The following is a 25,651-nucleotide window of genomic DNA, read 5'->3' as shown; positions in this document are numbered from 1 at the left end:
TAGAAGGAAATAGATGTAGTTTGACAATCTCAGACGTTTTAAACAAAATGTAGAAATTAGCGGAAATGCGTTAAATTATTATTACTTTATCTAAGGATACATTCACACAGCAGATCCTGATGTTGAATTTCAATATTTTGCTGCGACCACAACTAGACATTTGAGTGAACGGTTTATGACCCCAAAGCATGTGCAGAGGAAGACCATAGGCATCACCGTTAAAAAATGGACGCCACTATCAAGGTTTTTAAAACATGGGAACCAACAGTATTATCACAGATCATAACAAGACAATAATCAAATTAATAAAAAGAAAGCACAACTAATAGTAATGAACTTTTGTGGAACTTTGAGTGCAACTTCTGTAGAAAAGTCTGTTTGGGTGCGTAGTCAGGCCATGAGCGGTGGGATTGTGATGTGATGAGCTTCAATGACACAAAATTTGGTTGTCCACTAAAGTGTCCACAAATGGGAGCTGATCATCTTGACTGTTCTTCTTGTGAACTTGGGTTGTTTTCCTGCTTGTGAACCTTTAAAAATGCTTAAAGGCACAAAACAATCAGATACTAAAAGTTGACATTTGTCTTTTGAGAATCTGCTACCCATTAAGTGCTTCTCGTCCGCTGTACTCTCCTGACATGGTTACCGATTCTTCTATCTGCCCTGTGACTGATGCGAGAAAATATCAAGTTGGTAACCAGAAGTGCTGTAAAATCCGCATGTGGCCCTTTCAAACCAGCCCCCCGCCCCAACCCCCGACAGCTGCAACCCCACGCAGCTGCACCTCAGACAAGATGGACAACCCGCAAGATTACCATCTGGTAAATTTACTGGAGGTGATTCACTCGTTTAATTGAGACCATACAGGCAAAGAAGACAACCCCTGGAGACGGCACTGTGTCAGATAAAACTTGACTTCAATCCAAGCGCTAAACAAAGATGTGGCTTAGAGGACTCTGCTGATGTTTGCAGAAAAAGGTGTTATGAATGTGTGATTGCATAACTCACCTCCAGGTCTTTGCATTATGGTATGTGTTTGCAATTAGCTCAATTAGTCAGAGTCTAACGTTTCCCCTTCCTCTCTCTGTTCAGTACTAATGAAGGATCGCTGTAAGCTCTTTTGCCGGGTCGCTGGCACTATGGCTTACTATCAGCTGAAGGACCGCGTGGTGGACGGCACTCCGTGTGGTCCAGACACTTACGACATCTGTGTTCAAGGCCTCTGCAGGGTAGATCTGCATATTTACTTTCTTGCTGTCACAGCACACCGTAAGACATAAATACACAAGCTTAAATCTATGTCAGAAGTATTATGTTGTAGTTGCAGAGAAGCCAGCGTTTGCAAGCTAAAGGTGTGTTTACATCCAGTTGGATGTAACTTGAGTAACTTTTTAGTTAACTATTTCTCGGTTGCAATCATTAATAAAGCTACACTGAACAGAGTTTTGTGACAGATTTTCCATCGGCGGTTTTTGCAAAACTTTGACTCGCTAACACTGATTTTAGACAATTCAGATATTTTTCTACACTCAACAGCGTTTAAATATATTTTTACCCATTGTACCTGACACAACAATGTGCGAGAGATCCGCTTATAGTAGATGGTTTTACAATTATTTTAAAACAATGTGAAAAGGTTTATGGTGTTGACATTTCAGCATTTATCATTAGTAATTGTGAACAACAGTCTCTGTTTCTTCCCTAGATTAAATATTCCCAGAATCTCTCAGTCTAGCATATTCCTGGGTGGCTTTGCTGTATTATGATTAGCCTTCATGTTATCTGACGATGCCTTGCTCTCTCTCTTTAAATAGCATCCACACAATAAATAAAAAGTTTATTTTTAAATGGATTTATATGGGTTCTGTGCGAAAGCTTTATTTTTAAAAAGCTCAATGTCATTGAAAACGTCCTACCTCCCTCATTTTAAAGAGAGTTATTGTTACTAAATTCACTAAATGGAAAAAGATTAGATTTTTTTTTTTAGTTTCGACCCGGCCAAACTTTAATCAGTGCCAATCACAAAAAAAGTCCAATTTCATTCAGAAATCTGTTTTTATCAAAGCCCAAGTGTTTTTGGTAACATATAAGTAAATTTATCTTTAACAGTGAGTATTGCATATATTCAGCTGACATATTTAATGCATTCTTTTTTTTTTGTGAAAATGCCATGACATCTGATATATATCGTCTTGTCCTCTTGTCTATTTAGCAAGCAGGCTGCGACCATGTTCTCAACTCAAAGGCAAGGAATGACAAATGTGGAGTCTGTGGTGGGGACAACTCCTCATGCAAAACTCTGGCGGGGACCTTCAACGACGCCCAGTACGGTAAGCACCGCTGCTGAGATTACCATCATCTCTTAAAGCTGTCTGTGTTGCTCTTGAGCACCCCATCGTGTCAGCAGCTTCAGTGAGATAAATGAGGATACACAGTAAATGAATACAGGCCAAGGCAGATTTCCAATTCCTCTTTGTCACTGTGTTGACAGGACAGGCCACATGGCTGTGTTTGACTCTGATTTCTTGTCTGGTTATGTTTATTCACATCATATGCACGTATGCATGTTTTTGACAAATTTGGGAAAATGCCCAATCAAAGCCAATCTCTTCCATAGCTTTAGAAAACGATGAACCCATCTCAGCGCGTCATTTTGCTTCAATGGCAACAAACGTGCAGCGTGAGCCAACTGCTGACTCCGTCCAATTCTGTCGAGGTCTGAGCAACAGCACAGCTGAAGCATTAGCAAATAACAAATAGCCCTGGGCGGGGTTTTCCTCTTGCTTACTCCTGCAAGTTTGAGTGTAAGCATTTGCATCTCGATCTGGTGGCTTTCATCCTGCTCTCTCTCTCGGCTGCTTGGAGATAGAAGACTGAATTCAACCAAACCAACTGCTGACGTCAGTCCTGGAAATCTGGCTTAACTTTAAGAAGGGGGAAACAAGTGGGAGTGCAGCCCAGGCAGGATATCCTGCTTCATGGATCTGGGCTTGTCTCACTGTCAACTCCTCCTTTCTGTTTCTTTTGTTAGATGCCTCTTAATGTCTTATTTGTGGACTATTGACCTTTCTTTATTTAGTCTTCATAACTCTGTTCCTAGCTTGTTAAAAAAAAAAGTAATGAGGAATATCGTGATTACCCAACATCCTCATGATGCCCCAACAGTGAAGTTTGGACTTTTAGGTGTGACACTTGCAAGAATTGGACAAAAATAAATGTGTTCATTTGGTACCAAAGATTTCTAAACTGACTTTATTTTACGATAGTCTTTTCTCCAGCTGTATGGAACATAGAATAGTCCAGAGCTTCCCCTCCCTCACCTGTTGCTGGAAATATTGTCAGATGACTGAAAAAAGGCTACGACACTCTTTCTTTGTCAACAAAATGGCAAATTTTACTGCCTAAAAGCATTTCTAATTGAGAAAAGCACAGAGTCATGGAGTGTAAACCTCAAGCTTTCACATTGTGATGTTTTATGATCTAGACTTGTTTACTTTATCTCAGTAGACACTTATGAAGATAATAGCACTACAACTATGATGTGTGAAACACCACAAAGAGCAGAATAGCATAAAGGTAGATTATTCTTTGCAATAACCGTCTCAAAGCTACTAAACTGATATTTGTTGAGATCAGTTAAGGACAACAAGCCTCAAACTTTAAACATTTTCTATGCTATTTTTAGAGGTAATATGAGTTATTATAGTAATAAGAAAAAAACAAGAAGAATGCAGTAATGTGTGATTTTTATTCGGGGAAAAATAGGTGTCCTTATAATGGTATACAATAAGGATAATACAATTATGTATATAATGGTATACATAAAATGTTTTGGGTTTTTTTGTATGTTTTTTTTTTTTTGCACTGACACAAATTATTGAGACACAGGTGAATCATAGTTTAATTTTCTGGGAACATTATAAAATCTGAGTAGAGGTAGATAAGTAAACTGACTGCTGCCCCCGAGTGGCTCAAGGTGCTAGCTTAAACTTTGACTTCAGATCACTTTATACTGATTTACTTCCCTAGCTTATTTAGCTCAAATTGCAATGACAGAAGTTCAGTTAAATCTCCTCAAAGTCATGAAAATTTGATTCATGCCAATGCCAATTCATGACTGAATCAAAGGTAAAAAAAAAAAAAAAAAGGCCACATTGTTGCTAAACGCTTAGCAAAAAGTCAACTTTTTAAAGACTAAAATGAAAAAATAGCACCAAAAATGTCATGAAAACCCCCCCGGTATGCAGGAGTTTTCTAAATCAGCATTTTTAAGTAAAAAAACTTTCTGAATTAAAACTTAAGATAGGTTCATATATATGATAGAACAGGGTAAAGTACTCTTGTTAGTTTACCGCATAGTCATCACCAAATGGCATAATAGACTCAGGTGATAGGAAATTACATTAGAACAAAACCACTTGGTCTCACTTCCACATAAACTAAAGGTCTGGTGCATTTTTGGTGGAAACATGTTCTTTATTCTGTGAAGTTATGCTGCATTTTATTTACATCAGAAGTCGGAACAGCATTCTAATTAACATGCAACAACGTCTGAGGAATCAGACTTTAAACATGCCGATGCCCAAGCAGACATTATTCCTCTTACAAACATTGTTTTACGTTTTTACTTTCCATAAACAAACACAAACATAATTTGTTGCTGGTGCTTCATGCAACATTAATTTTACAAGCGTGTCTTGTAAAACAAACAAGTTTCCACTTCAATTTTACTACTGCTGGTGGGAGGAGTGGCTCATATTGAAATGCAAAGTCGACCTTTCGAATCGTAACGGTGTGTAGTTTTAGTTTCTCAGGCTTTCCGAGTTGGAAGTCTACAGTTGGTTTTTTAAAATTTCTATCTTCTGACTACTAATGCATCGCACCGATACTCGCAGTAGGTGAGGTTTCCAGAAGTTGTACATAAGAGTTGCAGTACTTCATATTGATAATGCAATGTAACTGGGTGAATGTAACTAGTTACTACTCACCTCTGTATGTCAATCATGTATTTGTCCTTCTATATTATAGTCTTCATACGTACATTTTAGTTGTCACCACTTGACTTTCAATGAATTCCTCTCTTTGTCTTTATTTCTCTTACACCCCTGCACACCACCACACACACTCCCTTGTTTTTTGTGTCAGGTTATCAACATACAACAAAACAGGCGCCGTAATTACAGGCCAAAATAGAAAGGCCAGGGAGTAATTACGGATCATTTTGTGAACAGCCCTCTAGAACTAAAAACAAGTTCTCATGCAGATTATTTGAGATGACAGTTTTCATATTTCTCCAAGTGTGACATTTAAATCCCCAGTAGAGGGACCTGAGCTTCCCTGAATGGAGTTTATTATAGCTGAGTGAAGCTATTACGAAAGTTAAGTCTGAATTTTTTTGTTGATGCTGTCGCAGCTACTTTATTCCCCTTTGAGACTTCTTACAATATGTACAGCTTTCCTTGTTTACTCTCTGACATTTTTCTCTATGCATTTTTTTGTTGTTGTTTTTTGGTCAGGCTATAACACAGTTGTGCGGATTCCAGCCGGAGCCACCAATATTGACATCAAACAGGTTAGCTACTCTGGAAAACCAGAAGATGACAACTACCTCGGTGAGTGGGCTTTGTGTATGTCCATTGAATTAAAAATGTTAATAGAAGACAGCAGAAAATTCAAACTATAGCTTTCAGGTGACAATTTCGTTTATTAATAGAAACAACTATCCAAGCTAACCTGGCCCAGTTAGAAAGTTTAGCCCCAGCCTGTTAAAACATCATTTACTTTGACTGACCACATTTGGTTCATTTTTCTGTGTCAAATTCATATTTGATTACAGCCAGATGTGGAAAATCAAGAAAATCACTCAGATAGAACCAGTCTGATACAAAGAAGTAGACAAAAAGATGTCAAGAATCATCTCATCATGCCCTGATCTACAAAAAAATAATAAAATAAAAACAAAACAGAAAAGTTGAAAAGTTCCTGATATGAATCAGTCTTTAAAGGAATCACAAAGCCTATAAGAGGTGATCCAGTGAATTGGTCATAAACAGAGAAATCCAGTAATAGTGACAAGAAGTTGTCGGCCGACCCAAAATCACTCCAAAAGCGCATCAACGACTTGGGGTCAGTAAAAACCCATTCAACACTAAAGCACTGCAGAGCTCACTTGGGTTTGTTAAGGTCAAAGTTCATGATTTAAGAAAAAATTAGATTTAAGGACATGTTCTTAGAAAAAGACTGGAGCATCAGATCATTTTTTTCCTTACTTGTCTCATATACTGACATAATAACAGCTATGTATGTGGCAGTAAGTGTCAATTTTAACAAATTATGTAAAAAATGGTTACCTATCTAAGTTTCAAGCAGAAATATGTAGGGGAGGCAGCACTCACAATGGTCAATGCTATTATTCTTTTTAGAACCACATTTTAAAACCATTTATCACTTTTTGACTCTGATCCGGAAAGGCTGCTATTCGTAATAAACGGAAATGGAAAAGAGGCCAAACTGGTGTCCAAACACTTCAAATAAATCTGCAATTTTCATTGAGCTTAGACAACATGGGATTTCAAGAGGGGTGTTCATCCATCTGGGTTGGTTGAGGTTTTGTTAGGAATGAAGTGTCAGCCATGTGAACGATAAACGAGGCTTTAATAAGTGCTAATTGGAAGCATGTGCAACCCAGGCTGTGTGAAAGCTGATATACGAACATAAGGATTTGTTGACCTTTGTGCGTCTGTGTATGTTTGTTTTTAAGCAAGAGACTGATGGAAAGAAAGGTCTAAACCAAAATTTGGCAAAAGATCTTGAAAAGTATATTTATTCATATAATAACCACATAATTTTTCTAAATTATCCTCAGTTTTAGTGTCTCTTCTGTTGGATATTACAGAAAAAAAACACCGGTTCAAGAACTCAAACCCAGAATCCAAATACGGTATCTATTTATAAATCTATAAAAGTCCTGAATAAATCAGAAGTCCTGATTGAAAAGTTTGTATATCTCAAGAAAACAAGCAAGGCATGATGTAAATTCAGCTTCTACAAAGTTCGTAGTGCTGTAAATGATCAGCACTAAAAGAAGTGTTTTAGTTATGCATAAAAACGTAGCTTTTTCCTAATTTGGCCTCAATCATTCTTGCTCATGTGTTTAACTGTTCTGTCTCTTTTTCTTTCCTCCGTTAGTCTAAATAAAACATTTCTTATTTTATGTTATTCTTAAACCTTTATACACTTGAAAACATCTAGGCCAAATTAGTTAAGTGTTGTTTGGAATATAGTGTTTCACATCTGGTGTCTGTCAGGCATGAAGAAAGATTGCAGCTGTTTATGTCCTATGTAGTATGTAAGTCCATATATGCGACTATGTGTTTTTTCAGGCACATTCGTGCAGTACGTTATCCGTGACAAGTAGAGATCGTTGTCAGTTATAATTGGTTTGCCAGAATGCACCAATATGCGAATTAGAGGGTGATCAAAGTTTTATCTGGAGGAATAATCACGTTCATTCAGTTTGGGGAATACCATTGGACTGGAATTAACTCCAGGTTTCTTGGAAAATATATATTTCAATGTAGAGGTTTGGTTGGTTGCTTACAAATGTAAATACAGTATGTATTCATTTGTATTTGCAGTTAATGGAAAGACTTTGTTTACATTATTTGTATTTGAGCGTGCCTCCAACTAAAGCAAATTTGCCTGTATTCAAATATATATGTTTTTATAGCTGGTGTGGAATTATGAACAGAAACAAAGAAATATATTCCACATCCTGTGAAACACATTAAATATAGGGTCTTGTTTTGTTTTAACTTACATCACCACACATAACTCATAAGAGTTTCAGCTGCAACTGCAGGAAATGGTGGATTTACAAAGTATTGACTCTAGGGAGCATTTCTTAAGTTAATTTTATTTCATGTTCATTTTATGTTAATCATTTGAAAGCAATTTACAGCACCCTCTACAATTCAAAGTTGTGTACTTTTTTGGGTTGGTATATCTCATTAAATTCAAATAAAATGCATAAAAGTTTGTTTATGTAGCAAATTTTGAAAGAAGCTACATTTGTATGAGTACTTTTCACAGCATTATTTTAATTTGAGAAGAATTCTTCTCTTTGTGCAAAAATAACCTGTCCTCATCTATCGGCTTCATTTTTGCCAGCTTTGTCTGACGGACAGTCCAACTTCCTCCTGAATGGGAACTTTGTGGTGGCAATGTTCAAAAGGGAAATCACCTTCAAGGGGACGGTCATCGAGTACAGCGGCTCGGATACAAAAGTTGAGCGCATCAACTGCACGGACCGCATCGAGGAGGAGCTCATTTTACAGGTACTAAAAACGTTTGCATTTTTGTTTTATTTACCAAGTCAGCTTCGATAGAGCCTTATTTTCAACATAAACCTCAGCAGAAGGTTCGCTTTGTTGCAGTTGTAATAGAGTTTAAATCCCCCTATTTAAAGATATGATGTCTCAGTGTGGACAGCGTTGTTTCGGCAGGTCTTGTGCGTGGGAAACCTTTACAACCCAGATGTGCGTTACTCCTTCAACATACCCGTCGAGGAGCAAAGGGAGCAGTTTGTGTGGGATCCTTCTGGCTCCTGGCTTGAATGCAGCCGCCTTTGTCAAGGTAAGACCTCAGCTGTGCTGTGCAGACTACTCTTAGTGGCGTGGGGACGGTGCGGTCAGGGCGATGCACACCTTTACTTTTTCATCACATTTATCACTTGCATGAATGCCAGAAAATCTGTGTTTCCTACATCAGAGGTCACCAGTCTCTTTTTCCTTATGGTTTGGTTTTTATTTCTCTGCCAGTTCACACTCTTATCTTCCTGGTTGCTTCTCTACCTACTTGTCAAGCACATTTACAGAAGCAGGTGAAGTTCTGCTGGTATTTCAGAATAAAATTGGTCCAATGGTCTGATTGTGGATACCAAGTAAATGATAATGCGCTGCATCTCAGCACCAAATGACCCATGGGATGGTACAGGCTGGCCGCTTGGTGGTTGGGAACCTCTGCGATCGATGGCTTAAGGCAAACTGGACCTGTTATTTATGCATTTCCTCTTGACTCTTTTCCATTAAGGGCAGATTTCTGGAATTCATCTTTTGTTACCAGCATTGTTGATCTCTGTAACTCCTCTGGCATTAGTCTGGACATCATGGCTGCTTCTCTGATTATTGCTCTCTTTCTCTGTTGTCGTTTGCTGGTTTACATTGACTGCCTGGTCTTTGTAAGTGTGAAACTGCCATGCACTGTGTAACCATAGAGTCTCCCATTTGATCTAAGTGCAAAGTGGAATAATATAAGGAAATTTCTGCGGGTTCTCGGACAAAACACAGAATATAGTTACAAGGAGCTATTTAATGCCAGCCTTCATTTTCGTCCTGTGTTCAGGTGAGAGACGACGGAAGGCAGTGTGCGTTCGGGACAGCGATCACCTTGAAGTATCCGATCAACACTGTGAACATTTACCTCGCCCCGTTGCTTTTACTGAGCCCTGCAACACTGACTGCGAAGTCAGGTGGGAATTCAGGAACCAACACAGCCAAGATACGAATATGCACCCCTTCAACAAACCCCCAGCATTCCCAAATGTTTACGCAAACAACTTTTACTCTATAGATGGCACGTCGCTGGAAAGAGTGAGTGTTCGGCGAAATGCGGCCCTGGCTACCGCAGCCTGGATGTTCAGTGTATGAAGTATAGCCAGATGAAGAGTCAGAGCGAGAGGATGGAGGCTAGCGTCTGCGGCGACATCGCCAAACCTCAGACGAGGGAGACCTGCCACGGGGATTGTCTGCTTAAGAGCTGGCAGTACAGCGCATGGTCGCAGGTAATGTCTGCAGAAAAATAACTGTTGAAAGCTTGACCCTTATTGCCGAAAGCGCACTAAAAAATCCTGTTGTGCAGTGCTCTAAGATGTGTGGACGTGGGATTCGTAGCAGAGAGTCTTACTGTATGAACAACCTGGGCCGGCGGTTGGTGGACAGAGAGTGCAGCGACTACGAGAGGGTGGTGACCGAGTCCTGCAACGACCAGCCGTGTCCAAAGTGGACAGTCAGTGAGTGGAGCGAGGTGGGCTCTCATAAATACACACGAAAAGCATGAATAATTTGTAAATAGTTCTCCATTTGCATTGAAGTAACCTTTAAACCTTGTGAAATGCTGATTAAAAACTGCAACTACAGTTTTGCGAATTCAAGTTTGGCAGGAAAGTGCATCAAATCTAACCCACTTTTTTTTTTTAAATTCCACATTCAGTAAAATAAGCATGGCTGTCAAAAACAGAATGATATTTGTAAATTGTACTGTTTCAGGAGTGGAATGTTTGATTTTATCTCTATACACCAGAGAGAAATGACAATTTCATCCTCTCTTTTCCTAAATGCCCAAACACCACCAGTGTCTGGTGACTTGTGGGAAAGGAATGAGGCACCGCCAAGTGTCCTGCACTACGGGAGCTGGGGAGGAAAAGCTGAGCGAACATTTCTGTGACCCGTCCAGTAAACCTTCCACTGTGGGGAGCTGCAAACTCCCCGAGTGCGCAACGTGGCAGGTTGGCGTCTGGGGAGCGGTGAGTTCAATACACACTCTCACAGATGTACTGTAAATTATTTTTGAACAATACTTAATACGCATGCTAGATTGGTTAAAATAACTACATTTTTTAAAAAATGGTTCAACTTATATAGGTTAGAAATGAAAATTACAAGAACCACATAAACGCTTTGAGTCAATAAATCAGTGTTGGGCAAGCATAGCTTGATTAATTGTGCTTAAGAGAACTTATTTTGGTTGCACTGCATAAGGTAAACCTGTTATTTCCTGCATTTTACTGGTTACTTCCCCAGAAATAGTAAATGGTTTTCTGACATTTGTATGATCTCACTAGTTACTTTCCTGGAACTTTCCTTGACATTAACATTTACTCTGCAGAAATTTTGAAGTTACTTTTTAACCTCTGAGCTTTAGATATTGCCTGATATCTAAAGCTCAGCAGTTTTAGATATCAGGTAATTTTACTTTCCATAACTTAACAGGTATTCTTCTATAACTTTCTGTTTGTTTTTTTGTGAACTTACTGGTTCTGTCTACCAAGTTGTTTATAAAACATCCCACATACTTACACTGAACTTTTAATTCACTTTCTAAAACTTACCAGACTTTTTACTGGAACTTAATGCTTATATCCCTTTTCACACTCTACTCTGAGTCATAAAAGTGACCTTTTGGGACTTGCAAGACACAGTCCTGGAACTTCATTTGAACTTAATCAAACGTTATCAGAGACGTTTTTGGAAGATCTTTGAGTCTTACACATCACATTTCCCCAATTTCCTGCACCAGGTCAGGTTACCACAGTTTGGAGAGTAATTGCAGCATATCTGAGAGGTTCCTGGAAAATAACCTTTAAATTCTAAATACCAGAAAGATACTTCAGAGTTTCAGGAAAATATGGTGATATATCTTTTTCTCAGTCTTCATAGTTTATCTGATGAAACAAATGGTTTTTATTTTAGACTGCGTTTGTTTTTGTGTATATTTCGTCTGATAATCAAGAAGCTCGTTGTAAATCCATCTCTCATTTTCTCCAAGATTCTTTCAATTTTCTCTCATTTTCTGCCAGTCCTTACTGGACTTTTCTTTTCTCACACATGCAATTCCTTTCTTACTGTCAATTCCAACTTTGGATTCAGGTATTAGAGCGAATTCAGCAAACAACTCAAACATCTATGAATGGACATCATTGTACAGTTTATACATGCAAGGTTAATTCCTCCCCACATGTTTGTATGAAATAAGATATTTGCGAGGCTGGAGGATATCTTCCCTTCTTTGCTTGTGTGATTATAAATTGCTGGTCAAATAAACCCATCTCAGCACTTCCTTGTACTCTCATGGTGTTTCTAATCATAGTCGGATGGCTGTGTAAGTGAAGGGGCAATTAGATGAAGGGTCAGGTTGACTCTGTGGGTGAGCTTATGTTTCTGTATATAAGTGCATGTCAAAGTCTTAATCAGCTTTTCCCTTGACGGACGTTGACTGACCTCAAAAAGAGAGGGCTTCAACTATCTTACACTTTTTTTTCTTTTCTTTTTTTAATTTGTGTCTAAGCATGTGTGTGGTTTTGTGTTTCAGTGTGCAGTGACCTGCGGACTTGGGTACCAGATGAGGGCTGTGAGATGCGTCTTAGGGGACTACGGCGACTCAGTAGATGACAGAGAGTGCAACGCTGCAGCGAGGCCCAGAGACAGTCAGGTAGGGCTAAAAAGACATTTTAAAAAAGCAACCAATTAACCAAACTGCTTGCACGCTAAAGAGTGTAGACTTTATTTGTATGTATTCCAGTGACACAATGCAGTTTGTTTTGTAAAAACAATACATTCTATGGTAATTATACCAACTATCTTGTTAGATGTGTTAATATACATTTTTTTCAATGTACATTGGGTCTCTCTTGTTGTGTAAAGATATTGTTTTAAATCTTTTCTTACTTATACATATCAAATTTACATTCCTATTGCTTTTTTGCTCTGGTACCACTTAGAGCATTCTTACCGAGGAACCTTTTTTGTTTGGTTGGTGTAAATTCTAGCAAGAATAATCTGGATTTTTTCAAAAAAATTTAATTTGGGAAATACTTCTGGAAAATATTTTAGTTTCTTATTCTAATCCTCTTGTAAACTGTGGTAATTTCTATTTTTGTAGGACTGTGAGATGCCTGCATGTCCACGGACCTCTGGAACTCAAATTACACCTCGCCCTGACAACACTGTTCAGCTTGTGACTCAGTGGAGATTTGGCTCCTGGACTTCTGTGAGAACTGATGGGTTTGATGTTTTGTCTGTGGTATTTGCGGAGCACAATAGAAGTCAATCACCAGTTTATTCTTGTTATTTTACATGTGTAGGTAAAGGGAACGGCAGTAACATCTGATCCAAGTGTCCTGTGTATTTGGTAGAAACAAACTATAGACTTGTCTCCGGTTCTGTGCATGGATTTAAGTTTGACTGTCCTATCCAAATGACTTGCCATGTTTTTCCATTTTTCCCAGATAAAACTTCTTCTACGCAGCTATTATCTTTTTTTTACGGTTTGGTGCTTTTGTAGCTTCACTTTCTTTCTCGCACAAATAAAAAATGCAGACACACACATGCGCTGGGGTCTGGGCTTAGAGGCCCCTCCATCTCCCCAATAGTTTGCATTGTTACATAAATGAAAAGCAGATCTCATTTCAACATGACTGTACAATTTCTACAGTTGAACCGTCTCCGTCAGTCTAAATGTGAGCTCATATGCCAAACAGGCCTCTACCAGACACCTTCAGACAGACACACGCACACATGCACGCAGATTCTCTCACATCCAAAGGAGAAACACTTTCTTGCTCCTTAATGAATCATTGTAGGTCACATGTATCACATGTTCATCAATCAGATGTGAGGTTTTCCTCAGCTGCAAAAATGCTCTCGGTGCTTCTCTGGAATTTACAATATTGTATAATACATCGATTCACAACAAACAATTTATCTCAAGGATTTAGATTTGTTAATTTTCATAATCATGGCTATGTAATTCTAATTATGATTTCAGTAATTTGATGCCAGACTCCAATCCAATGTATTGTTGGTGAAACTTGTTTGCAGACATTATACATCTAATCTAATTAACCATAAACTAGTTTGTAGATAATAGTTTACAATAAAATAACAATCCCTAAATATTCAAAGATGGCAGACACATATACCGCTAGAGACTTGTAAAAGATGGTTGTGTTGTATGTTAACTCAAGGGGGCCGAGTTACACAGATACACACCATAATCTTTAGACATGTATTTGTTGGTTTATCAAATAAAACCCCAATAAATGCAATGAGTTTGTTGTCTGAATATTTTTGCAACTGTATGAGCGACCTTTAAAAATCAAGGTTTTTGACTTCTGTTTGTGTGGCGTTTAACATAATCAGTTATCCTAGTATGCTTCTCATACAGTTAAATTCTTTCTTTACAAATTCCTACAAAAAAACCCGTTTTCTTTTCAATTAGAGTTGAAAACACAACATTTTTAATCAAGTGTTTTACCTTTTTCCTAATTCTCAGAAGCTTAAAATTTGTGCTTTTCTAATTAATCACTGTCTTTTCTTTTTTAAATCTTTTTTTGCGCAGTGCTCTGTGTCCTGTGGCAAGGGGAAGCGCGCGCGTTACGTCAGCTGCAGAGACGCGCAGGGCGGAGTAGCTGACGAATCGTACTGCGCTCACCTGCCGCGCCCCCCGGAGTTCTCCACCTGTTTCAGCCCCTGTGGTCAGTGGCATGCCGGAGAATGGTCTGCTGTAAGTAAAATATCAAAGGCATAGATCCACATTAAAAACATTTAATAAATTATTTTAAAATCTCTCTAAGGCAATGCCGTAGTCTTGCACAGTTAATCCATGATTTGTTTTTTTTTCCTTTTAAAAGCAGTATTGCGGTAAAGCTTGTAGTTATTTAACATCATTGTTCAATTTTAAGCTCTGTGATCATATGAGGAAAAAAATGTCTGTTTAATGGCCCTTTAAAACCAAATGAACTTCTTTGATGGAAAAATAAGTCTGTTAAATTTAATTTGCCGCATTAAATTGATTTCTCCTTCGTTTTCTCAGTTAAAGCTTTACAAGTGTTCACATCTTGAGGCGTAGCATTGTTAAGCAGTTCGTGGAAACAATTACAAACAACCCTCTGTTAACTTTGGGCCAAATTCTGGACCTGGAAAATGTCCTAGAAAAATCTAATTAGACAAAGAAGTTCAAATAATTCAGGGACAGGATTCCATGTACGGTAGATTAGGCGGTACGAGCCACCGATTCAAACTGAATGTCAAAATGTTGTGAGATTTCTCGGTGGTTCATCGAGGGCCTGAAGGGAGTCAACATCTGGTGAAAACTGAAACCCCCCCCCCCCAAAAAACAAGAACATTTTGTTTTGTAGACTAGAAATGCTGTGTTTCTCCTACCATTATTTGCCACATCATAGTGGGTGCTGCACAACCTCAAGGAGACCACCCACAACCCTCAAAAAATGTCATTAATTTTATTAGCCTATCTAAATAATGCAAGATCAAATGATGGTATGTTTCTGTCCCTATGTGGGTTCTTTGCTACTCTCTCAAACTAGGTTTAATGTCGAAGCACTGAACGTGACACGAGTGTGCGTGGCTGACGCAGCATCTGGTCATGACACCTGGTTGTACAACACCTCTGAACTTTTGTAGCTCTGCGCCACCTTCCACTTTGGATAATTTGGAAGGTGCTCTTGCAGAACAGGTTCGCCTGTATTGGCATTTATATGATCCCTCATTCTCAGAGAAAAACTGCAGTGCACCAATGGACACATCGAACACTGCTTGCTCGTGTGCAGTAAATGCAAACTTTTAAAAGTCCATCTATAACTCTCCTTTGCTCTACTGCGAGTAGGAGACGAAGTAAATCCTCTACTCCTGATACACTTGACAATGGTACAGGAGTACAAAGCACAGTGCTTCATGCCCTACTCTTGACACGCAGCAAAAATCTGGTCGTCACCGAATAAAAACGTTTAACCAGGAAATGCTTTCTCTGGCTGCATGAGACTGAGCTTTGTAAGGAAATACATAAGTGATAAATAGAGAGAAAGACACAATAGCTGCAACATAAAAGAAGAGATATAGAAAGGAAATAAGAAATAAAGAACATTTCCAATTCTTTTTTTCTTCAATTTAGGAATGTTCTGTTGAATATGTAAAGACATTCCAGACATGTTCAAGTAATTCTTCAGTAACCGTTAAATATATATTAATGTTGTTACTTTGATTACAACATTCAATTGCACAACATAGTGGTTGCGTTATTAAAATAAAGTAGGGGTGCACCGATTGCAGCTTTCTGGCCGATCACTGATTTTTAAAAAACCTGTCCGGCCGACACCAATTGATTCCAGGAAAATAAAGTCCTTATTTTTGTATTGTTGTATTAAACACAACAGTCACAGTAAAATTTTAATAAAATTTTACAGCTATAATTCACAAGGCAAATTGTTTACCATCATTCAATTAATATTAGTAAACTGACCTTAAAATGCAGGTAATTTGAGGAAATGTACAAACAAACAAGAAATCTGGTGGTTTTACAGACTCAAGGCATAATCTGAAACTCCACCAAACACACCACCAGCAATAACCACCAGTATATGTAAATGTATCATTGCAGATATTTGCTGAATGTTGTAATATTAGATACTAAATATCAAGGGATTTGTAACACGTACTCAATTGCCATAAATGATTGTATTTTGGCATATTTATAACTTGTGTAAAACTCTATGAAGTGTCACATTTTTACATTGGAAAAAACTGACTATTTATTTTTTCTCTTTTATGCTTGCAAACATTTCCTCCTAACTTTCCCAGTGTTCAGTGACATGCGGTGTCGGACGAACCACCAGACACTTGGTCTGCTCCAACTACCACCAGCCAGTGGACCAGTCTCTCTGCGATCCCGACGAGAGGCCCGCAGCCGAGCAAGAGTGCACGGCTGCTCCCTGCCCCTCCGCCTACAACCGTCAGCACATTTACAAACAACCCTACGGATATCCTCAGGATCCAGGACGTCATCCGGGACACAGCAGCTGGAACGTCCCGTCTGCAGACAACCAGTGGAGGACAGGACCGTGGGGCGCAGTACGTTCGGCACAAATACCATGTTTTAGATAATAGTGAGCGAAAAATAGTGTTTGCCTGCACTTGAGGTATGGGTGTATGTTTTTTTTTCTCTCGTGCGAATACAGTCTTTTGAACCAATTAGGTTCGAGCGTGAGGAAGCAGATGGTTTTGTCTCTCGAAGCAGAAAGCCATACATGGTAACACACAAGTGGAGACACAGTGAACCTTATGATGTACTTTATGTTCCGACACGGACATTTTGGTTAGCCTGTGGAAAAGAAACAAAGGTTTCCACGATGAAACTGACAAAATAAAAACAGTCGTAAATCCCGAAGGCAGATCAAGCAGCAAACATTTTGTTTTTAACTCATTTGCAATTTTACATTTGTCCAGTTAATCATGGTGATTGTATTCTATGTCGAAATCCTCATGTTAGAAAAAAAAATCCTCCTTGCAAACTGGTGGTTTTAATTTTAGATTACACTGTTTCCGCTGTGTCTAGATTCAGTCCGTGCTGTCCTCCCTCACATGTAGCCGGTACTCTGTGTTCTCCCTGCCATTAACAGAAGAGATGCATCATTATAATTTCATTCAGAGCCATTTGATTACCTATGTCAAGGCAGAATTCTCTGACATTATTTTGGAAAATGTTTGTTCATGTTTAGATCATCTTGGCACTAATTGAAATACTGGCGCTGAGTGGTTATTGCTTAGAGATCGAAAAATATCTTTAAACTACGTCTGTTTTCATCAGTAGATGAAAAATCCCTAGCTATTGTGCTGTTCCTTTAAACTTTACTGATGTAGGAAAAAAATATTGATATTAGTTCCCTGTTTTTTATTTTTGTGAAAAAATATGTAGTGAGCTTTAAAAATCCAAACATTTTGTACAGTGTGCTTACAAGCCATTTATTGGACACGGAGAACTTTGTGGAAAAAACCCCTTCGACCTCTCCTAACTACATGAAGTAAAGGACACACGTAGCTCATGGAACGAACTTGAAAGCTGATCACAAGATGGAACGAGTTAAATACAGGGTAATCCAGCAAAAAAGGGAAGCTTTAAAAGACCTGAGACAGAGGAGGAGCCTCACCTTCCTCCAGGACAACAGCTTTAAACGTACAGCCAAAGCTGCAGTGGAGTGGTGTAGAACTATGGTCCAGTTAAAGTGTAGACCTAAAACTTTCCTTCAGCTTTAAAAAAACAACAACTTTGTGTTGGTCTATCACATAGATTTCCTATAAAATCAAAGTAATTTTGTACAACTAAGGGGTTTGAATACCTTTGCAGTCCTTTCATATCTTTTCATACCAAGACAAATGCAAACAGTGCTCAGGCGTCAAATTGTTTGAATCGAAATAAATATAAACAAACATTAAAGCTGAGGTATTTCCGGTAAAAACTGGCCAAAACAATAGAGTTCATTGCAGCGATGTGGCAGATCGTAGGGATTGATATATTTAAAGACCCACAAATGGATATAAATAATGCATCCTGATGAGCTGTGTGTTTTCTTCAGTGCTCCAGCACCTGTGCGGGAGGCTTCCAGAGGCGAGTGGTGGTCTGCCAGGACGCCGATGGGCGGAGCAACAACTACTGCGATGAAAGAGTCAAACCTGCCGAGTCCAAGAGCTGCGACTCCGGGCCCTGCCCTCTGTGGAACTACGGGGTCTGGGGAGAGGTGAGACTATATTCAGGGTTACGGTCTTTCCTTGTACCTGACCTTTTTTTTTAAAAATTATTAATGTATGTTTTATTTGCATTGAAAGGCACACAAAGACTCCTGAGCTCAAAGGATGACTCTGTGTTGTGCGCATGCATGACAACATCGATGAGCACGTTCTAAATTCATGAGACAGGTAGTTTTAGGATCCAGATGAAGGAATATTGGAGGCGGGGTTAGATGCAAAACCTTGATCTGCAATTCTTCAACCCAAAGCAAACTGAATTCATATAAAGACACGAAGAGAAACCGAAAGGATAAGAATACGAGCAGAAATATGGCTTAACTGAATGATGGGTAAAACGAAGGAAGTGTTAGCAAGTACTTGCCGGAAATATTGCTTATCGAGATCGATTGTAATTGAACTACACACAAATTGATGAGCTATGCACTAAGAATAAGACGACAAGATAAAAAAAAAAAAAATCGAAAGGAAGAGACACAGAAACTTAAGGAAACCCGCTGAAAATCCTAGATTTATATAACGATGCACATCCAGCTCTTGAGAACATGCAATGTTGGGCTCACAAGAGGGAGAGGCAAGCTTTCACAGATTACAAACTGTTTTAAGGAAACTTGGAATTGTAACATCACATGCAAAATATTCCAGCCCACGTTGGAATTGTCCATTTATTGCAGTTTTTATGTTTGTCCCCAATAAACCTCAAAAGTCTTCTTTCTTGTGCTTGCAAATTGAAAGAAGATGATCAAATGCAGACTCATAATAAAATCCCAGAATTTGAGACAGTAAATTGGATCTTTTTGCACTTTGTTGTTTTATGAACGAGTCAAAAAACACACAATCAGTTTCAACCCGTCTAGCTGAGTCTCTTAAAAAATGTTTGATACATGTGACATTGTATTTTATCACCAATAAGATGATTGCCAATGAGCTATCCTCTGAAAACATTTCCAACAGCAAAGAATCAAATGAAAGATAAAACATCTGCCTGGTATGGTCTGAATCCAAATGTGTCAAACTCCGGGTCTCTGGCCCAAATCCAGCCCGCCATACATTTTTATAACTTGACTTTATAAAAAGAACCTTCAAGATTAGTGTTGTGTGCTTAAATATTATTTTATCAATCAGGTCAGTTTTATTCTGCATATTGTCAAATTATATCAGTGTAAAAAGATTTAATTTTAAGAAGAAGTAATCAAGTGCAGAGACATTGTGTTTATTATCAGATTGTAAATTAGTTTTAGCAATATATCCTGCCACAACTGGCCCTTTGAGGACAGTCGGGACCTTGATGTGGCCTAACATGAAAATGAGTTTGACACCACTGGTCTAAGGCATGTGCTAGATTTTCTTCCGTCTTTTAAAGACAGCCATTAATCTAGGCTGTAGAAAGAGAGCCCAGATTAATGGGAGAGAAGCAAAGCTGGCCTACCACGTCTACATTCACAGCTGGCCAGAACAGCATAAGAAGTTTAATACATTTGCCCTACTGTTTCCCTCAGTGCACCCAGACTTGTGGTGGAGGGAGGAAGACTCGCCTAGTGGTGTGTCAAAGGCCCAGCGGGCAGAGACTCAACGACTACAACTGTGACGTCCTGGACAAGCCGCCTGACATGGAGCAGTGCAACCTCCAGTCCTGCCCAGGCGCCACGTCCTGGCATCGCCGACCGTGGAAGCCGGTACGATAGTACTAATTTCCCTTCAACATTTACTTTCCTCAATAGGGGTGCATCACTGTGAAAAGAGATTGTGTGTTATGATATGGCTCCAGGCGGGACACAGTAGGAGTTCCTGAAGTAAATGCCGGGTATCGAGCTTCACTGTTTACTAGCCGACTTCAGCCCACCCAGATGGGCCCCTCAGTGGCATGGTGCTGATTAGAATGCAACAAAAAAAACAAAACATGCAGCAACAATGCTGCTCCACCTAGAGCGTCATTAAAAACACATGGAAACCATTTGGACTCCAGGCTTCAAATTAAAACCTGTAAATCAGGACAGTGCTGTCCAACAGTGCCTTAGATTTATGGGGGGAAAGTATTTATTTCATATATTAGGCGTGTCTTCACCCTGTATCTGCAGTACACAAGTGTATATTTGTGTATAAGAGTTAATATTATGGCCTTTATTGGACAGCAACAAAGGCCTCTCAATGTATTTTGTGTATGTATCGTTGTACAGTTTTATTTTATTTTTCAAGTAGCTGTTTTTTGTAAGAGAATATTTAATATTTTACTGGTGCTCCTGGTCAGACCTCTCCTGGGCAAATGCAGTTTGCACAGAGGAACATAGTTTTCATTCCTGTTTTTTATCGTGCTTGTACTCAAACTGAATTTGAAAACGCTTCATCTCCGTTTGAAGGCCTGGAAAATCTCCAAGTCGCAGGCAGTTTGAAAAAAGGTTGAAATGCCATCCTAGAAATAACGTTAAGAGTCAAACAAAATAAAGAGCAATTAAATTTAGTGTTATTTGACAATAAGCATCATAAGGAAAGGCTTTTTTCTATACTATTAAGAAGTTCTGTTTGGTTAGTGAATCCTTTAAAGTTTGATAGTGCCTCTGCACTTATCGTTGCAACCTGCTGTAAAAATGTATAAAAATCATGAAATGCATGAATCTTTACTGGAGTAGCATAATGTAACACTGAATAACAGAAAATTCCACATAAATGTTAATGATGAGGAAAAAAGGTATGACTCTCCATTGCCCCCAAAATTGTTTTGTATTACATTGTTGCACATTTTCCTTTGAGTTGATTTGTGCCCTGTTGCAGAGGTAGCAGGTCACATGACTGGGCTGCGCCGTGTTTCCAACAACACGTCTTAGAGGATATTCTGAATTTATCTGGGATATTTGTTTATCTGAAGGTTTGTCTTTGTGGTTGAGTGTATCAAACCAAACACATGGGTAATGCACAAAGTCAACTCGTGATGCCACCTACAGTATCTCTTTAGCCACATTCAGTGAAACACAACTGGGCAATTTGAAAATATGTTGGTTTCTCAAACTGGGATGATTCATGTCCGTATCATGAAAGCAGCCATGCAGTATAATGATCGGAATAATATTAAGAGATGGTTTACTCATACAAAATGTACTTTCCTCCAAGGCCATCTCAGTCTTCAGACCAAAATCGTTTAGAAAACAAGTTGGGTGAGTTGAAGAGAGCAAACGAGAGAACTAGGACTCTGGACGATCTAGAGAAATTGTGCAGAGGCAAGAGTTTAAAGATTACACCTTCTCTGTTTGCTTCAACCTTGTGAAATGAGTAGCAGAAGACATAGAGGTGATATAAAAAGAAGTATTAGTATTATAATCAATAAAGTTAAAAAAAATACAAAAATGAATAAATGGGTAACTGAATAAATATGCTAAAATTAAAATTATTTTTTTTTCAGAGTGAAATTATGCTACTCCAGTAAAAAACTTATTTTAAAGCTGCAGTAGGCAACTTTTTAAAAAAAGCGTTTACATATTTGTTAAAACTGTCACTATATCCTGAGAGTAGAATGAGACAGATGATGTGTTTCTTAGCGGTGTCGATCAAGATGGTGTACGAGCTGCTGCTCATACCCTCCATCCACACAACGCGTAAAGCCATTCATGCTCAAGATTGCCAATTTGTTGCAGTTGTGCTAATGGCATAGAAACTACCTAACGCTACAAGAAAGCAATCTATCCCCCGCCATCGGTGGTCATGTTATCAAATTGTCAAGAGTCTCTCAAAACTCTGTACTGCAGCTTTAAGGTTTATTACACATATGGCTCCATATTGTAATTTCTCCATCCAACCAAGTAAAAAAAAGGATCTTCCTAAAATAAGTCAACTTTTGCCTGGGATCTCAGTTAATCGTGTCGGTTTAGTACTTTAGAACCAATACTTGCATCACGTTTGCAAAATGAGTGAAATTTGACACGAACAACATTAGCAGCTTCTGTGTACTTCCTTAAATAGAATAGTGAAATGTTCTGGGTATTGTTAAGTATTATCAGGTTTCAAGTTTTAAAAAGTATTTATTTCATTAGATGGGGTGCTATTGACCGCAAATTCAAACGTTGGCACACAGATGCTGTTCCGGTCGTCCGTTGTTTTTCTTTCTGCGTATGGCCAGTTTTTTTGTTTTGTTCTGAAGGATTTTTGTTCTAAAATAAACATATATAAATACGTATGTATTTATTTCTTTATAACAGATTATTAATTGTTGCAGCTGTAATATTTTTTCGAGTTCAGACTTAAAACTTGACTAAAGTTACTTTCCATTTTTAAAACATCAATTTGTTGATGCTGGCTCACATCTCCTGTCTTAACTGCTATTTGTTCTTACTCGGGTTACAACGAAGGCATTACAACTTTATAAACATATATTGTTCTGATTAACATGTGCATGCAGTCGTCATGAATGGCAATAATGAATGTCATAATTCTTGGCTTTTACTATTTTATTGGAACCATTAGTTTTTCAGAGTATAATAACTTGAACAACATGGAACATCAAGTTTTTTTTTTGTTAAAAACTAGGGCTGGGTATGTCTCTGTGTTGTCCTGTGATGGATTAGTGACCTGTCCAGGTTGATGACTGCTTGAATCACCAAGCTTAGTAGCGGTCTTAAAAGGAACTAAGTAATTCAGGAATAACTCTGTGACCACAGTGGCCCAAACCTGGAATGCTTATATTGTTTGCAGTGATTCCAATTTTACACCACCGTGGATAGAAGAGAGAAGATAGGAAAAGTTGGCAGCCTTTTTCCTGAAAAATAGCTTCCTCCATGGACAAGCTAAATATTTTTATAAGAAACATTTATGGTCAAATACTTAGCAGTTTTGTCAACAAGACACTAAGACAGTACCAACTATCGAGCACAATGGTGATGGGTAAGTGAACAATTACCTCAAAAGTTTTTAACATCACCTCAGTTTAAAGGTTATACAAATAGGTGCGAATATAAATAAATTATTAAGCATACAGTACAGACCAAAAGTTTGGACACACCTTTTAATTCAATGAGTTTCCTTTATTTTCATGACTATTGACATTGTAGATTCACACTGAAGGCATCAAAACTATGAATAACACATGTGAAAATATGCACTAAACAAAAAAGTGTAAAACAACTGAAAATACCCCTTATATTCTAGTTTCTTCAAAGTAGCAACCTTTTGCTGTGATTACTGCTTTGCACACACTCTGCATTTTCTTGATGAGCTTCAAGAGGTCGTCACCTGAAATGGTTTTCACTTCATAGGTGTGTCCTGTCAGGTTAATAAGTGGGATTTATTGCCTTATAAATAGTCATGAAAATAAAGAAAACCCATTGAATTAGAAAGGTGTGTCCAAACTTTTGGTCTGTACTGTATGTATATATATATATATATATATATATATATATATATATGTATAAGAAAACAGATTTTGTATGTGACATGAAAACCTTAAAAAAAATAAATTATTAAAAGCTAAAAAAAATAACATCATTTTCACATCAATTAACAGTGTATGAAAAGTGACTGTGCCTGGAAGCTCTGCCAGTAAGACAGAGCACATGCTTTTAGTGGGTTGTAAAAAAAAACACAGGGAACATTCAAATATTCTGATTTGACGCTGAGAAATGACGTGGAGCTGGTTGTCATGGTAACATGAGAGTTCGCTTTTAGGACCTCTTCAGACTACTCTGTCTGAAACTATGCAGATGTGTGGGAATGTTCACTTAAGGAGGTGACCTCTGAACTAAGATCAAACTCAAACAAGTTAAGCTGTGATTATGTTTTCCAAATAAACGCTCAAGTTTAATTTACAGTCCTACAAATTAATAACCTTCTGTTGGCAGTCATGGGCTATTTTATCTGAGATTATCTCACCAGAGATCTGGGATCATTTCTGTAGAGGATACATAGGTGATTCCCCTTCTTGGTGTTCCTGCTCCTTACTCTTATTATGTATGCATGTGTGTGTGTGTGTGTGTTAGTGAGTATGTTCATTAAAACCGAGCCATGGTGCTATGGTGGTTTCACTCCCACAGCCTTTTTTTTTCTTTTATATTTTGTGGTCCAAAAACAAAATGAATCAAGTCTACGTTATTATTATTATTATTATTATTTTGTATTGTTTCAGGTTCATTGTTGGTTTTTGTTTTTGTTTTGCTATTTATTTAATTCACATGCACAATACTTAGGTTATGTTGAGCATTTTTATGTAAAAACTATTAAAGAGACGCAACTGTAACATTTGTGTTGTTTCTTAACATTATCCCTATAAGTGAAATAAAATCTGCTTTTGAAAATACTTTTTTTTTTTGACAAAATTCTCTGATCTCTAAAAGAACCTCAGTAAGCACATAAAACTTGGTGATACTTCAAGGATGTGAATTGCAAGAAAATAAAAACAAGACACAACACACCACAGAAAGTCGAATCCTTAAATATGTATAGTTTATTGTTTTGGCAGGGTAGACAATTTTATGACATGCAACTGGATTCAACACTTGGATGTGCTTTTTGATGGGGTGCATAAAAAAGATTTTTTTGTAGTTAAAGGACTTTTTTTACTAGTCATTTAAAGTACTTCTAGTGAATCAGACCCTGCTGTGTAAAAGGAAGCAATTTTATTGTAGTGATGCACCAATCAGTCAGCGATTCAAATCAGCCTTTATCAGCCCTGATCAGTCATTAGCAGATCACATTGTGAAAATTCAGATTTGGTTTTATGCTATTCATTAAACGCCTCAAATATAGAAATCTGAACCAAATTCAATCTATAAACGTATTATCCAACATTATGCACTGTGATGCACTTTTAAGAGTTTAATAGAAGTCAGACAAAGATTAGGAACATATGACTTTGGATACATTCAGATAATATCATAATGTCTTCTCTTTTCTGTCATATTTAAACTCAATATAAAGAACAAACTTCTATTATTTTACATGTTACAGAGTAATCAGTTAAAAACCAAATCATCTGGTCACAACACAAAGCAAACCAGGCGTTGGCCTAGAAACTCCTGATTGGCGCATCTCCTTTTGTCTTCATTTAATGTGTTTCACCATTTAGTTTTACAGTTTCCCTAGAGAAAGCAGACCAAGGCAAACATTGGTGCTGGGTGGCACATCTGCTTACCATTGCCGTAATAGAGGTCTCAGTAATGCATTTGGCTCCACACTGCAGAAGTTCACTTTATTTACCGGAGCAATAATTGAGTTTAATTCATTTTGGCAAGGGTTGCACAGCTGAGAAAACCCACTAATCACACAAAGCAGACACTGGGATTGAAGAGGTAATATTGAAT

General features: G+C 38.1%; 1 protein-coding gene across 3 annotated transcripts in view; it reads left to right on the top strand.

The window, feature by feature from the left end:
* The window catches only part of LOC114153006 (A disintegrin and metalloproteinase with thrombospondin motifs 20), a 96,088-nt gene that overhangs the window by 47,409 nt on the left and 23,028 nt on the right, over window positions 1–25,651 (top strand). For all 3 annotated transcript variants that reach the window (XR_003597256.1, XM_028031219.1, XM_028031232.1), the window contains 15 exons: window positions 1,093–1,229; window positions 2,213–2,330; window positions 5,517–5,612; window positions 8,170–8,336; window positions 8,505–8,634; window positions 9,403–9,529; window positions 9,631–9,841; window positions 9,919–10,083; window positions 10,412–10,582; window positions 12,148–12,267; window positions 12,718–12,825; window positions 14,176–14,340; window positions 16,431–16,700; window positions 18,203–18,364; window positions 19,871–20,047. Coding sequence is in view for 2 of the 3 variants with exons in the window: in XM_028031219.1 (XP_027887020.1) it covers window positions 1,093–1,229; window positions 2,213–2,330; window positions 5,517–5,612; window positions 8,170–8,336; window positions 8,505–8,634; window positions 9,403–9,529; window positions 9,631–9,841; window positions 9,919–10,083; window positions 10,412–10,582; window positions 12,148–12,267; window positions 12,718–12,825; window positions 14,176–14,340; window positions 16,431–16,700; window positions 18,203–18,364; window positions 19,871–20,047 (2,324 nt within the window). In the remaining variant the exon portion in view is untranslated. The remainder of the gene's footprint in view (window positions 1–1,092; window positions 1,230–2,212; window positions 2,331–5,516; window positions 5,613–8,169; window positions 8,337–8,504; window positions 8,635–9,402; window positions 9,530–9,630; window positions 9,842–9,918; window positions 10,084–10,411; window positions 10,583–12,147; window positions 12,268–12,717; window positions 12,826–14,175; window positions 14,341–16,430; window positions 16,701–18,202; window positions 18,365–19,870; window positions 20,048–25,651) is intronic.

This window comes from Xiphophorus couchianus, chromosome 2 (assembly GCF_001444195.1).
Source record: "Xiphophorus couchianus chromosome 2, X_couchianus-1.0, whole genome shotgun sequence".
In the NCBI taxonomy this organism is placed as follows: domain Eukaryota; kingdom Metazoa; phylum Chordata; class Actinopteri; order Cyprinodontiformes; family Poeciliidae; genus Xiphophorus; species Xiphophorus couchianus.
The sequence above is the reverse complement of the archived record's forward strand: the minus strand, read 5'-3'. Positions and strand labels throughout refer to the sequence as shown.